General features: G+C 37.1%; 1 protein-coding gene across 3 annotated transcripts in view; it reads left to right on the top strand.

Moving 5' to 3' along the window:
* Positions 1–13,707, top strand: part of NDC80 (NDC80 kinetochore complex component) — a 45,420-nt gene that overhangs the window by 7,891 nt on the left and 23,822 nt on the right. For 2 of the 3 annotated variants that reach the window (XM_066246650.1, XM_066246648.1), the window contains 7 exons: positions 4–127; positions 214–386; positions 1,085–1,187; positions 4,592–4,681; positions 7,377–7,470; positions 9,072–9,178; positions 9,903–10,047. In XM_066246650.1, the coding sequence (XP_066102747.1) occupies positions 4–127; positions 214–386; positions 1,085–1,187; positions 4,592–4,681; positions 7,377–7,470; positions 9,072–9,178; positions 9,903–10,047 (836 nt within the window). The remainder of the gene's footprint in view (positions 1–3; positions 128–213; positions 387–1,084; positions 1,188–4,591; positions 4,682–7,376; positions 7,471–9,071; positions 9,179–9,902; positions 10,048–13,707) is intronic. The other variant, XM_066246651.1, reaches the window with a different exon arrangement.

The raw sequence follows: 13,707 nt of genomic DNA on the forward strand, positions 1-13,707 counted from the left end.
CAGAACCAGTGGACCTGGATCCCGGAATAGTCAGTTCGGTATATTTTCCTGTTCTGAAAAAATCAAGGACCCAAGACCACTTAATGACAAAGCATTCATTCAGCAATGCATTCGACTACTCTGTGAGGTATTTTATAATACTAAATAGTATAAATTGTGATGTTATGTTTTTTCTATTATAAAATGTTTGACGTTTCATAAGAATTATTGTAGTTTCTTACAGAAAATGGTTATGCATATAGTGTATCCATGAAATCTCTACAAGCTCCTTCTGTTAAAGACTTCCTGAAGATCTTCACTTTTCTTTATGGCTTCCTGTGCCCTTCATATGAACTTCCTGACACGAAGTTTGAAGAGGAGGTTCCAAGAATTTTTAAAGGGCTTGGGTTTGTATGTTACATTTCTTGTTTGCCTAGACAGAATGTTGGAACCAGAGAAGAATCAAACTCAATACATTTATAAAGATTTTGAGTTAAGAGAAAAAAATATTTTAAGATAGTCACGGTGGGCAACATATGTAGGATAACTTGAATAACTATTTGGAGGTTATTACTAACTACAGATGGTAGCTCCTAAGGCCCTCGCCTACTGAAGTGACAGGAATAGATATGATGGGCTGGAGACCACAGACGTGACAGAAACAAAAAAGTCAGGATTGACAGCCTGGTGAGAATGGGCTGAGGTGAAGTTAAAAAGCTGTGTATAGTAAACACAGGGAGAGATGAATCTGAGGATGAAGAGTTGCCTTTACGTGGTTTATTTGAGGTACATTTAATTTGAGGGAACAAACGATCTTTTAAGAGAAGTTCAGCATATTGGTTATAAATCAAGTTCTGCAGCTAAGGGTATTTTTTTTTATTTATACACACACACACACAGAGTAACCTGCAGAGAAGAAACCAGAAAATACACAAAATCATTTGAGCGTAAGATGACTAAGGACAGACTCAACAAAGATCTTCTAGACAAGTCAAACTGTTGGTATATACATGGAAGTTTTTTAATATAACTTCTTGCTTAATCAAGATATTATTTTTACAAAATTATTAAGTTAGCCTTAGCCTATTTTTTCTAATTTCCATAGGTATCCTTTTGCGTTATCCAAAAGCTCCATGTATACAGTGGGAGCCCCCCATACATGGCCTCACATTGTGGCAGCCTTGGTTTGGCTAATAGACTGCATCAAGGTATTTGACTTCTCATTTTTAAATGTATACATAGAAAAGTTTTTTTTTCCCCCTGAAGGTCTATTTCTCTCCTAATCTTGATTTTGCCTGACTTGTGGTGGCGTATTGGATATAGTGTCAACCTGGAACATTGAGGTCTCTGGTTCAAATCCCTGGGCTTGCCTAGTCAAAGCACATATAGGAGTTGATGCTTCCTGCTCCTCCCCATTCTTTCTCTCTCTCTCTTTCTCTCTCTCTCTCTCTCACTCTCTCTCCCTTTTTTAAAAATGAATAAATAAAATCTTTTTTAAAACATACAGGCAGTGGAGTCTGTCTGACTGCCTCCCTGTCTCCAGCTTCAGAAAAATACAAAAAAAAAAAAGAGCCCTGGCAGGTTGGCTCAGTGGTAGAGCATCGGCCTGGCATGCAGGAGTCCCGGGTTCGATTCCTGGCCAGGGCACACAGGAGAAGCGCCCATCTGCTTCTCCATCCCTCCCCCTCTCCTTCCTCTCTGTCTCTCTCCTCCCGCAGCCAAGGCTCCATTGGAGCAAAGTTGGCCCGGGTGCTGAGGATGGCTCTGTGGCCTCTGCCTCAGGTGCTAGAATGGCTCTGGTTGCAACAGAGTGGCACCCCAGATGGGCAGAGCATCGCCCCCTGGTGGGCGTGCCGGGTGGATCCCGGTCGGGCGCATATGGGAGTCTGTCTGACTGCCTCCCCGTTTCCAGCTTCAGAAAAATACAAAAAATAAAAAACCAACATACAGGCTGTAACTACATATAGATGCTTCCATCTTCTCCCCCCTCTTTCCCATGCTCCCTGTCTTGCTCTCTCTCTCTCTTCCCCATTTCTTAAAAAGAAAAAAAGGAAAAGCATGCTTGATTTTAAATTCTTCAAACTAGTAATACATGATTCCCGAGGTGAGGGGTAGGAAGTACCACATTCACAGGAGATTTTTTGTTTTCATGAGATTTTACAGCTCAAAAAGTAAGAAATTATTTCCCCCATAACATTTATTTTTCTTTCCCTTTTTAAATTAAAACCCATATTTATTGCAAAAATACAGAAAAGCATACACAGAAAATGATATAACCATGACAACTCAGAGACAACTTAAAATATTTCCTCGAGATATATTTTAAAGGTACATTTTTGCTGTAAAAAATTTTGTGTATTTTGTATTTTTTAAGCTTTTGATGCATATTGACAAATTTCCCTCCAGAAACTTGCACCAGGTAAAAGCTCCTCAACAATGTATGAGCTCACCAACTTTCCCATACCATAGACATTGCTTTAAAATCTTCAACCACTGGAAAGTGGAAAATAGCTTGTTTTAATACAAATATTACTAAAGCAATTATGTTTTTATATGGTTTTTCATAACTTGTTTGCTTGTCTGTGCATATTTTGGACTCTTGTATTTCATTATTTGCTTCTAATTTGAACCCTTTATATATTGAATTTTATATTAATACGCTTATCAATGTGTTTTTTTATTTTTATTTATTTATTTATTTATTTGTAATTAAGTCAGAGCAGGGGAGGCAAAGAGACTCCCACATGTGCCCTGAGCAGGATCTACCTGGCAAGCCCACTGTGTCGTAATGCTCTGCCCATCTGGGTGTGTGAGCTATTTTTAGCACCTAAGGCAAAGGTGCTATTCTCAGCTCCTAGGACCAACTCTTCACTCAGTTGAGCCATAGCTGCTGGAGGAGGAAGGGTGTAGAAGCAGATGGTTGCTTCTCCTGTGTGCCCTGATCAGGAATCAAACCAGGACATCCATACGCCAGGCCAACACTCTACCACTGAGCCAGCTGGCCAGGGCCTTATCAATGTTTTTAATAATTGATGTGATAATTTTCATATTCACAATGTTTTGTTTTTAAACATGAACGGTTTTTACATTGTTACTGCCTGTTTGTGTCTTTTGCCTTTTTTCCTTATTTGTAAGCACCATTTTGTATATCAAAAACAGTCAAATTGGAGAAATTAGGTCTTACGTAAATGGTACAAATATTTTTTCCCTCTTGTACTCTTGATTTTTGTGCTGTATTTTGACTGTTACAGAAGTGTACATTTTTATTGAGTCTAATGCTGTCTCTTTATATAAGCTTCTGAGTTTCCTGCTCTACTTAGTGCTAGAATCCTTAATACCAATGTTGTTCCGTCTTACCGCCCCCTTCCCCCGCTTTCTCTTGCCCATCAGTTAGCTCTTAACTGCATGTATTCTGGCACTGAGTGTATGGAATTTGAACCAGTAGACATTCTGGTACATTCAGCAGCCCCAATTGTTAAATAGGAGTAGAAATCTAATACCATAGTCCATTAATACAACTCACTCAAGTTTTATTGAACTTTATGTATAAAATTTATGTGTTTAATTTGTCTCTCCTCAGTGAATACCCATGGACATTGGGTAACTCCCTCTCTGCTCCCGCCCCAAATACACCCCTGTTGTTGCTAGAGCACTTTAATCTTTTCTGCCTGAGCATGGTATGTCATTGTTAAGTGATTGGGAGATAGCATTTCCACAATGATTCCAGGAGCTCGTGGATTACCTGTTATGGCTTCTTTTGGCAAGCAAGCTCTTGAGATGCCTCCAAGTCTATTGTATAAGTTGACATCTCCTCTTTCCTATCTTGATTTGCTTAATGTGGAAAAACTGAACACTAACAATTTAAGAATCAATGACAGGAATCGTATATTGAGCCCTACGATAAGAAAATTTAATGAAATCTTTTCAGTAGAAACCACATTGATCTTTTATACTCATACATAATCCTTTTCTTAGAAACTTCAGTATTCATTGTACTAGATATTCATTTATAGCTTCACATTTTATAGCAGTTTTATATTATAAACAGTATTCCAAATGGAATTTATGTGCCTTAAAAACCTTTAGCCATTTTTTTAGTTTGTAAATTATAAACATCTCAATGTTTTGTTATAATTTATTATCTGTAATCACTTTCAGGCTTAAACAATTGTATTTTTGAAGATTTTATATTGTAAAATTCAAGCCAAATTGTATATTGATACATACTGAAGGAGTTAGTAGATAGCATATGAGCACCTAAATTGAGTTCATGTAAAAGAGAAATAATTATTCATGTTTTATGTTTTGGATTTTAAGAGTTGCATTATATGTATGTATATGCTAGCAGTGGGTTAATAGTCTAAAGATCAGCCTATTTTTCTCTGTAGAATAAAACTGAATATGGAACCCATCTCTTTATAATCCTAAGGGATTTAGTTACTAATATATCTGAAGGATAATATTTTAAGGCTCAATAAAATAATCTCTGAAGAGAAATATTCAAGCATGCAGTAATATAAATGCATCTAAAATGGCACTAAAAGCAACTGATAAAACATGAAAGCTGTATGTTTTCCTTATAAACTTAATATGTTGCTTGTATACTAATTAGTTACATACTGCCATGAGAGAAAGCTCACCTTTATTTGATGATGGCCAACCTTTGGAAGAAGAAACTGAAGATGGAATTATGTACAATAAGGTATTTCTCATTACTGTTAACATTAGTTATCTTGATAGTATTAACTAAATGCCTCTCTATTGAAATTAATTTGTTCTTTTATAGAGCTTTTCTTTTTACTTCCTGAAAAACTTTTTTTTTTTTTGTATTTTTCTGAAGCTGGAAACAGGGAGAGACAGTCAGACAGACTCCCACATGCGCCCGACCGGGATCCACCCGGCACGCTCACCAGGGAGCGATGCTCTGCCCATCTGGGGCGTGGCTCGTCACGACCAGAGCCACTCTAGCACCTGGGGCAGAGGCCAAGGAGCCATCCCCAGCGCCTGGGCCATCTTTTGTTCCAGTGGAGCCTCAGCTGCAGGAAGGGAAGAGAGAGACAGAGAGGAAGGAGAGGGGGAGGGGTGGAGAAGCAGATGGGTGCCTCTCCTGTGTGCCCTGGCCGGGAATCGAACCCGGGACTTCCGCACACCAGGCCGACGCTCTACCACTGAGCAAACCGGCCAGGGCCCGAAAAACTTCTAAAGCCCATTGTAACTTCCTGAAATTAGGCACAGAAATTTGAAAATGTTAACTAAGTAGGTAAAAATTACAGGACAAGTAAAATTAAATCATGACATATTATTGTTAATGTATATATACATTTCTTTTCCTCTCCCATCTCTTGGAACCAAGATATCAATAATGCAGCTTATTTTAATAAAATTCTTTGTCAATACATAGCATAATAGATTGAACATTAACATATTGCATGCTGGTTTTTTGTTTGTTTGTTTTGGTCATTTTAGTTCAACAACTTAGATCAGACTTTCTACTTCCAAAAGTAAACAGTCTTAATTGGTTCCCAAGCCACACCTTATTAGAGCCCAAAATATATAACTAGCCCCACCCACCCTATTTCCTAAAATATATAAATTCATATATTCAAATGGGACAGACAACTCTGTGGAATAAATTTATAATGTTGAGGTTAAACAACAATGTCCCTTGGCATACTGTAAAACGTCTATTACCATGCAGGTCCCTAAAAAGAAAAACAAGTATCTGCCCTTATTCTTTCCTTCACTCTTTGGAGCGTTTTTCATAAAAGAAAGTGGAAATAATATCAGCCTCATTTGTTATTACTACCTAGGAAATAAGGAAATAGTTCAAAGATGCTTGACTAGTTCAAACTGATTTATACCATTGATTAAAAAAAAACAAAAACACTTTAGCTATGATCCCTAGTAGAGAAGCAGCTAGCAGGAAAATTCTCAAATTGCAGTATGTGTATTGGACTAGATTTATATGTGCCTCAGATTTCACCCAAATATAAATACAGTACTTACTAAATACTAAAATTATTAACATTTATTTTAAAGGTTAAACCAGTCAAAGTTATTTTAGCTATTATTTCAGGAAATGCTTTTTTTTTTTCCTTCTTTTAACAAGTGAAAGGAGGGGAGACAGATTCCCACATGTGGTCTGACCAGAATCCACCTGGCAACCCCCTTCTGGGGCCAATTTTCTGCCAATCTGGGGCCATGTTCGCAACTGAGTTATTTTTAGCACCTGAGGTGGAGGCTCCATGGAACCATCCTCAGCGCCCACACTGATGCGCTCAAACCAATCAAGCCATGGCTGCGGGAGGTGAAAAGAGAGAGAAGGGGGAGTGGGAGGGGTAGAAAAGCAGATTGTCACTTCTCCTGTGTGCCTTGACTGGGAATCAAACCCAGTGCATCCATACACCAGGCTGATGGTCTACCACTGAGCCAACTGGCCGGGGCCTAAAGGGTTATTTTTAATTAGAGAGTTATTAAAGCAATTACCTTGAGATTCTGAGCCTCACTCAGCTTTGTGGATCCAGAAACTCATTTTTTTTTAACCTGAAAAATCAAAATTGACTGAGTTTAAGGAAAGTGATTCATTCTCATTGATTTCCTAAAAGACTTGTCTGAAGTAAAATGAAAAATTTACCATCAGCGATAACACCTTTCCAATTATAGAAATTCTCATACTGCCTATTCAGAATACCCCTTTTATATCAACCAAGTAAAAAGAAGATTTCTTAGTAAGCACAGAATCAGTGCAAAGTAAATTGGTTTGTCTTGAGAGATATTTACTTCATGTAGGCTATGGAAAAAATCTGACCAGCCATCCTTACCTCCTGATAAAGCATGCATCCTCCATGACCAAAACAACTCATAACTGCAAAATAAGTGTTACTTTCTCCTGGATAAATATGAAGAATGATAGTATTACACTGTTTAGATCTCTAATAGTCATGCCATTTTTTAGCCTGAAGTTAGAATGAAATTACAGCCTTTATTAATTATGTTCTGGTTTTCTCAACTGGACCTTGTCAGTTTAATTGGACTTAATATGATTGGTAATTCATTTAAATTTTTCACAAAGTTGATTATCTAAATATAAATGTTTGTACATTTTATGTTGAATTGTATTTATTAATTAGCTTCCTGAAAATAAGGTTTTTTTACTTTTTACTGAATAGTGTTCTGTTACTATTTTAAGTGTTTTTCTCCTCAGTATTAGAATTAGCAAACTAAGTCTGTACAGCATAATTAATGATATACCCTAGGTTTGTGTCTCATTTGTAGGAATTCATCTGGCTACTTAGTATTCCTGACTTTCTTTTAATTCAAATCTAAACTTTCAGTTAGAAAAGTGAAACCAAATAGAGAATCATGTCTTTGTTTTTAAATCTGTTTAACCCGATCAGTTGTTTTTGGACTACACCATAAAGTGCTATGAGAGTTTCATGAGTGGTGCTGACAGCTTTGAGGAGATGAACGCAGAGTTGCAGTCAAAGCTGAGTAAGTGTTCTCATTCCCAGTGTGCTTGCTTTTGGTCATTTATTTAACTCTGCCCATGGATTTGTAGCTTAGTTTACCATACCCAGTGTTTCTACGAGCTACTCACTTTAAATTCATTTGGATACCTACTGATTTTTATCTTCATTGTTTCCTGGGTAAAAAGAAGTAATAGTTGAACAAAAGAATACTGGTGTTGGAGTCAGACCTGAGGCATTGCCCCTTACCGGCTATGTGACCTTAAACTACTTGTTAACAAGGTTTTGCAAGATTAGATGGTCATATGGTATCAAACACACGAACAGAAGCTAATCAGCAAGTGTTATTCCCCTTGGAGGATAATATTTCTGTGATATCTTTGCTATTCTATTTGAGAAATTAACCAATTAGTCAAAAGACCTAAGGTTGCTTTCAAAATTTGTGACAGAAAGTTAATCCGCCCTTTTATTTCCAAAGAAAAAATTTTCCACTCAGCTATAATCAAGTGATACTCAATATTTACTGGCTAACTCTAAAATGTTGCAGAGGTATTGTTCTATGTTTTTGTTCTTATACTGAGATAGCCTTGTATATAGCATGCCAGAGTAGGAGGTAAAATAGATAATATTGTGTAAAGCAGTGGTAGTGAACCTGGTCCCTTCCGCCCACTAGTGGACGTTCCAGCTTTCATGGTGGGCGATAGCGGAGCAACCAAAGTATAAATAAAAAGATAGATTTAACTATAGTAAGTTGTTTTATAAAGATTTATTCTGCCAAACTTAGCGAAATTCCGACATAAAGTACTTGGTAAGTAATTATTATTATATGCTTTAACTTGCTGTAACCCTGCTTTATAAATTTTATAAAATAAAGTTACTTTCCTACTTTATAAATCACCATTACTGTGGAACCAGTGGGCAGTTAGAAAATTTTACTACTAACAGAGATACAGAAGTGGGCAGTAGGTATAAAAAGGTTGACTACCCCGATGTAAAGCTTTTCTTCCAAGGACAATAAAATCAATCAAAACAGGAGAGTATAGCCTTGCCACTATTAGCACATAGGTGAAAGCAATCCTTTATGTTCCCATTGGATGTACGTTCTGAAGAATAATCTGGAGCATTTCCACTTCTCCAAATGAGAGAGGGAGCAAGGTAAATGATGTTTTAAAAAAAGGAAACTTCATAGTGATCTAATACAGAAAGCATCTGTAGAGTTCTTTAATATTTCTCTTTATAATTAATTAAACAAATTATATTCATTTATTCAAACAATATTTATTCTATACCTGTGTGTGCTAACCACCATTTAGGCACTGAGGATACAGTAATGAGTAAGGGATAAAAATTCTGCCCAATGAGTTTACATTATTTTAGACAGAGACAAGAATCAAATGAACACTGTATGCCAATTGTGTTAAGTGGTACCGGAAATATAAAGCTGAATAAGGAGGTAAAGAGTGTGATGGAGAAAGGAGAATAGTTTGCTGTTTTGCAGAAGGTGATTGTCCTTCGCTGACAGTGTTGGCCAAAGACCAAAAGAAGTGAGAGCAATGGTGAAAACCTGGGGAACAATGTTCAAGGCAGATTTGAGATCTTATGAAGGTTTTGGGTTTTTGTCTCCAGAGGATTTATTTAATGTAGATGCTTTCAAGCTGGAATCATTAGCAGCGAAAAACAAAGCACTGAATGAACAAATTGCAAGACTGGAACAAGAAAGAGAAACAGAACCGGTTAGTCAACATGTTTATCTTCATTAACTTATACACTTACTGAGCTCTTTTGGACTCCTGGGTCTTCTTTTTGAATACCAGCTACTTCTGAAAATTTTTAAAAATAGGTAAACAAAATAAGCTTCTTAAAAAGTAAATCTTTTTTCATAGAACAGAACTCCCAATGAAAACATGTTTGATATCTCTGGAGCTTTGTTTTCCCTTGTGTTCTGTTTTGGACTAATGTTTAGAGTATGATGAAAGAGTCTTACCTATTTACGTAAGACCAAAAAGATATTTTGCACCAGTTTCTCATGTTATACATCTCTATTTACAAGAGCCCTGAGTTTTGTTAGTGGAAAGGAAATGGTAATAAAAAGGTTTATATAATACATTGTGTTCTAGCAACTTTCAAAAAGCTAAATGATAATATTCATATATCTAATTTTATTTTGTCTGTTATATTGTTGAAGCACCCAGACTGTTCTGTAAAATATCAGATTTTAAGTGTTTGTGCTTTTTCATTCTGGCTCTTGACATTTTCTATCTCAAACTGACTTTTTAAAAAGTACATCTTTTAATTACATAATACCAGTAAAGTCCCTTGACTCCCTCTAAAAATAAAAGGAAAACTCTTATTTACCTTACTCTAAAATGAATTTAAGCAATATTGCTTTACTTTCAAGTGAAGTATAGAATTATTATTGATGAGAATAACTAACTTAACGTTTTTTTTCTTTTAAAGAATCGTTTAGAGACATTGAGAAAACTGAAAGCTTCCTTACAAGCAGATGTTCAAAAATATCAGGCATACCTGAGCAATTTGGAGTCTCATTCAGCCATTCTTGATCAGAAATTGAATAGCCTCGATGAAGATATTTCTAGGATAGGTAAGCATAACTAATGCTAAAAGAGGTCATTCGGACTGGGATGGGGACCTGTGTGAGAGTTATCACATAAAAAGCTGTGTCATTCACATCTTTTTTTCCTTTAATGTTAAATAGCTAAAGCAGGCTACCAAGTTTCCAGTGCTTTCTGTATTTTCTGAGGCTGTTGTAACAAATGACCACAAACTTGGTTTCTAAAAACAACAAAAATTTATTCACTCACAGTTCTAAAGGCTCTAAATTCAAACTCCTCAATTTGCTTGAGGTCTGTGGAGGGGAATCCATTCCTTGTCTCTTCCAGCATCTGGTGTCTCATAGCATTCCTGTGTTGCCTCCATTCTCACATGCCTTGTCTGTGTGTCTGTCTCCTCATGTGTCTGTTAGTTTCTCTTTGCTTTTATCCTTAAGGACATTTTGATAACATTTAGGTCCAACCTAGACAACTCAGGGTAATCTCATCTCAAAACACTACACTTAATCACATCTGCAAAATCTCCTTTTCCAAATAAGGTAGTGTTTACAAAATCCAGGGATTAGGACTTCATATCTTTGTGTGGCCATTGCCCAGCTTGTTTGATACCTTCTAACATGTTTTCAGGTACCTGGCTTTTTGAAGCCAAGAAGGACCTAACCTAAGAATGTCAGGCTGCCTGAATATAAATATACATTCTATTCTACCTGGTAATTAATAAGCCAGATTCTTAAATCACTGCTAGCTTCAGTGTGGTATAATGACCTAACCTCTATCACTGCCCACTAAACTACTCAGCAGCTTAAGGTGATTGAAAATACAATGAAAAGATGCAAGTACTATGATTGTTATGAAGCAGGAGCCCAATTAAAGAAAGTTTGTTTATGACTTGTGTGTTCCTAACCTTTTTTTCATAAACACATTGATCTAATCATAAACACTGAAAAGACTGGTGTATGATTTAATTAATACTTCTCTGATGCCAGAAGGAGAATAAAGGAAGTTATTTACAAATTGCTGTCATTGAATGGCAATTACAAAATAAATAACAGTATGAACCAACTATACTATTTTCCCAAGTCTTCGCCTGCCTCAATTTTATTCTTTTTTGGGTTTTACAGGCTGTGTCTGTCCCACGTAGAAGTTGTATAGGTTGTCCTTAGGATATTTAACTTCTACCCTATGGAATATCGATCATCTGTCCAGAATAATAATTATCAGAGGCAATGACTGAATGGGGTATTTTGTTTTGTATTTAATAACTGATCATATATTTTAGATTTGCTGTAAACCAGGTCTTTGAATAGTTTACGCTGTGTCCCTACTGTTTGTTTTCCATAGTTACAAAGAACTATAGACTAATTTCTTGTTATAGCAATATTTGTCATGCCATTAAATCAATATTTTATAAAATTAATACTCTTACTTTATTAATGTTTAATTGAGAGAATTTGTATACTTTTTTTCTTTTTTTTTTTTTTTTGTATTTTTCTGAAGTTGGAAATGGGGAGGCAGTCAGGCAGACTCCCGCATGCACCCAACCGGGATCCACCCGGCATGCCCACCAGGAGGCAATGATCTGCCCATCTGGAGCATCGCTCTGCCGCTATCAGAGCCATTCTAGCGCCTGAGGCAGAGGCCACAGAGCCATCCTCAGCGCCCGGGCCAACTTTGCTGCAATGGAGCCTTGACTGCGGGAGGGGAAGAGAGAGATAGAGAGGAAGGAGAGGGGGAGGGGTGGAGAGCAGGTGGGCGCTTCTCCTGTGTGCCCTGGCCGGGAATCGAACCTGGGACTCCCACACACCAGGCCGACGCTCTACCACTGAGCCAACCGGCCAGGGCCTATACTTTTTTTTGTGAGCCTTTTTCCCAATAATTGCAAACTGAGTGAGAGAGAAATACTTCAATCATTTGCCATTCCAGAGTGATTTAGTTTGAGACAATAATTTGACAGCTGTTAACCTAAGATGTTTTTATTCTGAGTATTTTAACTTAATTGGTTAGTTAAAACCATTCATAGCCAAAAGCGAATGAAATATATTTAAACTCAACAGATACTATACATTACTGATTATTTTGTGCAGACTCCTGTATAAAATTTTATTTAAATTAACCATTAATTTAGTATGCGTTCAGGTGCAGAGCTTTCCAGCAACAGTGCTACAAAGAGATTATCACAAAGCCAAGATCTTAATCCTCCCCACCCTCAGGATGATTTCTCCTGGCCCCCTTGGTCATGCGCGTCCCCATGCATTATCCCAGCCTGCTTTAAACCGCTGTCATATTTATAAGCTATGAGATGGAAGGTTCAAAAACACTATTCTGTATAACCTCAGATATTTTAAATTTTATAATTTCTCCTCCTCTTTGCATACTCACTTACTTCTTGTATGTACCATATTGCCTTGGTACAATAGTCATTCTTGATTACAAATTTTGGCAAATAGGCAAAGCTAGAATCTAACTGCTATGGTTACTTAATTTCTGATGAAACCTCTGAAAATTCAATGAAATAAGAATAAACTGATATATTTTAATACAAATATTTTTGTGTTTGTGAAAAATTTGTGGGTTTTCTGGCTTATTGCAGATAGTTATGTAGGAGTATTAAAAGCATTTGAACTGAACATTGACAGACTATTCTTCTTAAGTGTAACAATTCTTTTATTTATTTTTTTTTAAGAGACAGACACACAGGAAAGGAGAGAGATGAGAAGCATCAACTTGTAGATGCAGCACTTTAATTGTTCATTGATTGCTTCTCATGTGTGCCTTGATGGGGGTCGGATGGGGCTCCAGCTGAGCCAGAGACCGTGGTGTCACGTCTTCATGTTTATGATCCCGTGCTAAAATCAGCAACCCCGTGCTCAAGCCAACAGCCTCAGGGTTTTGCACCTGTGGCCTTAGCATCCCAAGTCAATGCTCTATTCCAGGGGTCCCCAAACTTTTTACACAGGGGGCCAGTTCACTGTCCCTCAGACCGTTGGAGGGCCAGACTATAAAAAAAGCTATGAACAAATCTCTATGCACACTGCACATACCTTATTTTAAAGTAAAAAAAAAAACAAAACAGGAACAAATACAATATTTAAAATAAAGAACAAGTAAATTTAAATCAACAAAGTGACCAGTATTTCAATGGGAACTATGCTCCTCTCACTGACCACCAATGAAAGAGATGTCCCTTCCAGAAGTGCAGTAGGGGGCCGGATAAATGGCCTCAGGGGCCACAGTTTGGGGACTCCTGCTCTATTCACTGTACCACTGCCTAGTCAGGCTACAATTCTTCATCGTAACCATTACGTGTGGGGTCATATATTTTCCAAACAACACTTTCTGAAAACCAAAGCATGGCAATAGGGAAATAAGGTTCACATAAAACTTGTGTTTCATATTTCAAGAATGTCATTAATAAGGAAGAATCAAACAGAACTATCCAAAAGAGAAATCATATATGTACAGAACTTGAAAATTTGGACATCTTAATCAGATCAATTAAATAATGACATAATTTTTGGCCATGGCCAGTTTGTTCAATGGATAGAACATCAGCCATGCATACAGACAACCCAGCTTTGATCCCTGGTCAGAGCACACATGGGAAGTAACCATCTGCTTCTCTCTCCCTCTCTCCCTCTCCCCCTTCACACTCTCTTCCCCTCTTGCAGCCAGTGGCTCGATTGGTTCAAGTG

This window comes from Saccopteryx bilineata, chromosome 11 (genome assembly GCF_036850765.1).
Source record: "Saccopteryx bilineata isolate mSacBil1 chromosome 11, mSacBil1_pri_phased_curated, whole genome shotgun sequence".
In the NCBI taxonomy this organism is placed as follows: Eukaryota; Metazoa; Chordata; class Mammalia; order Chiroptera; family Emballonuridae; genus Saccopteryx; species Saccopteryx bilineata.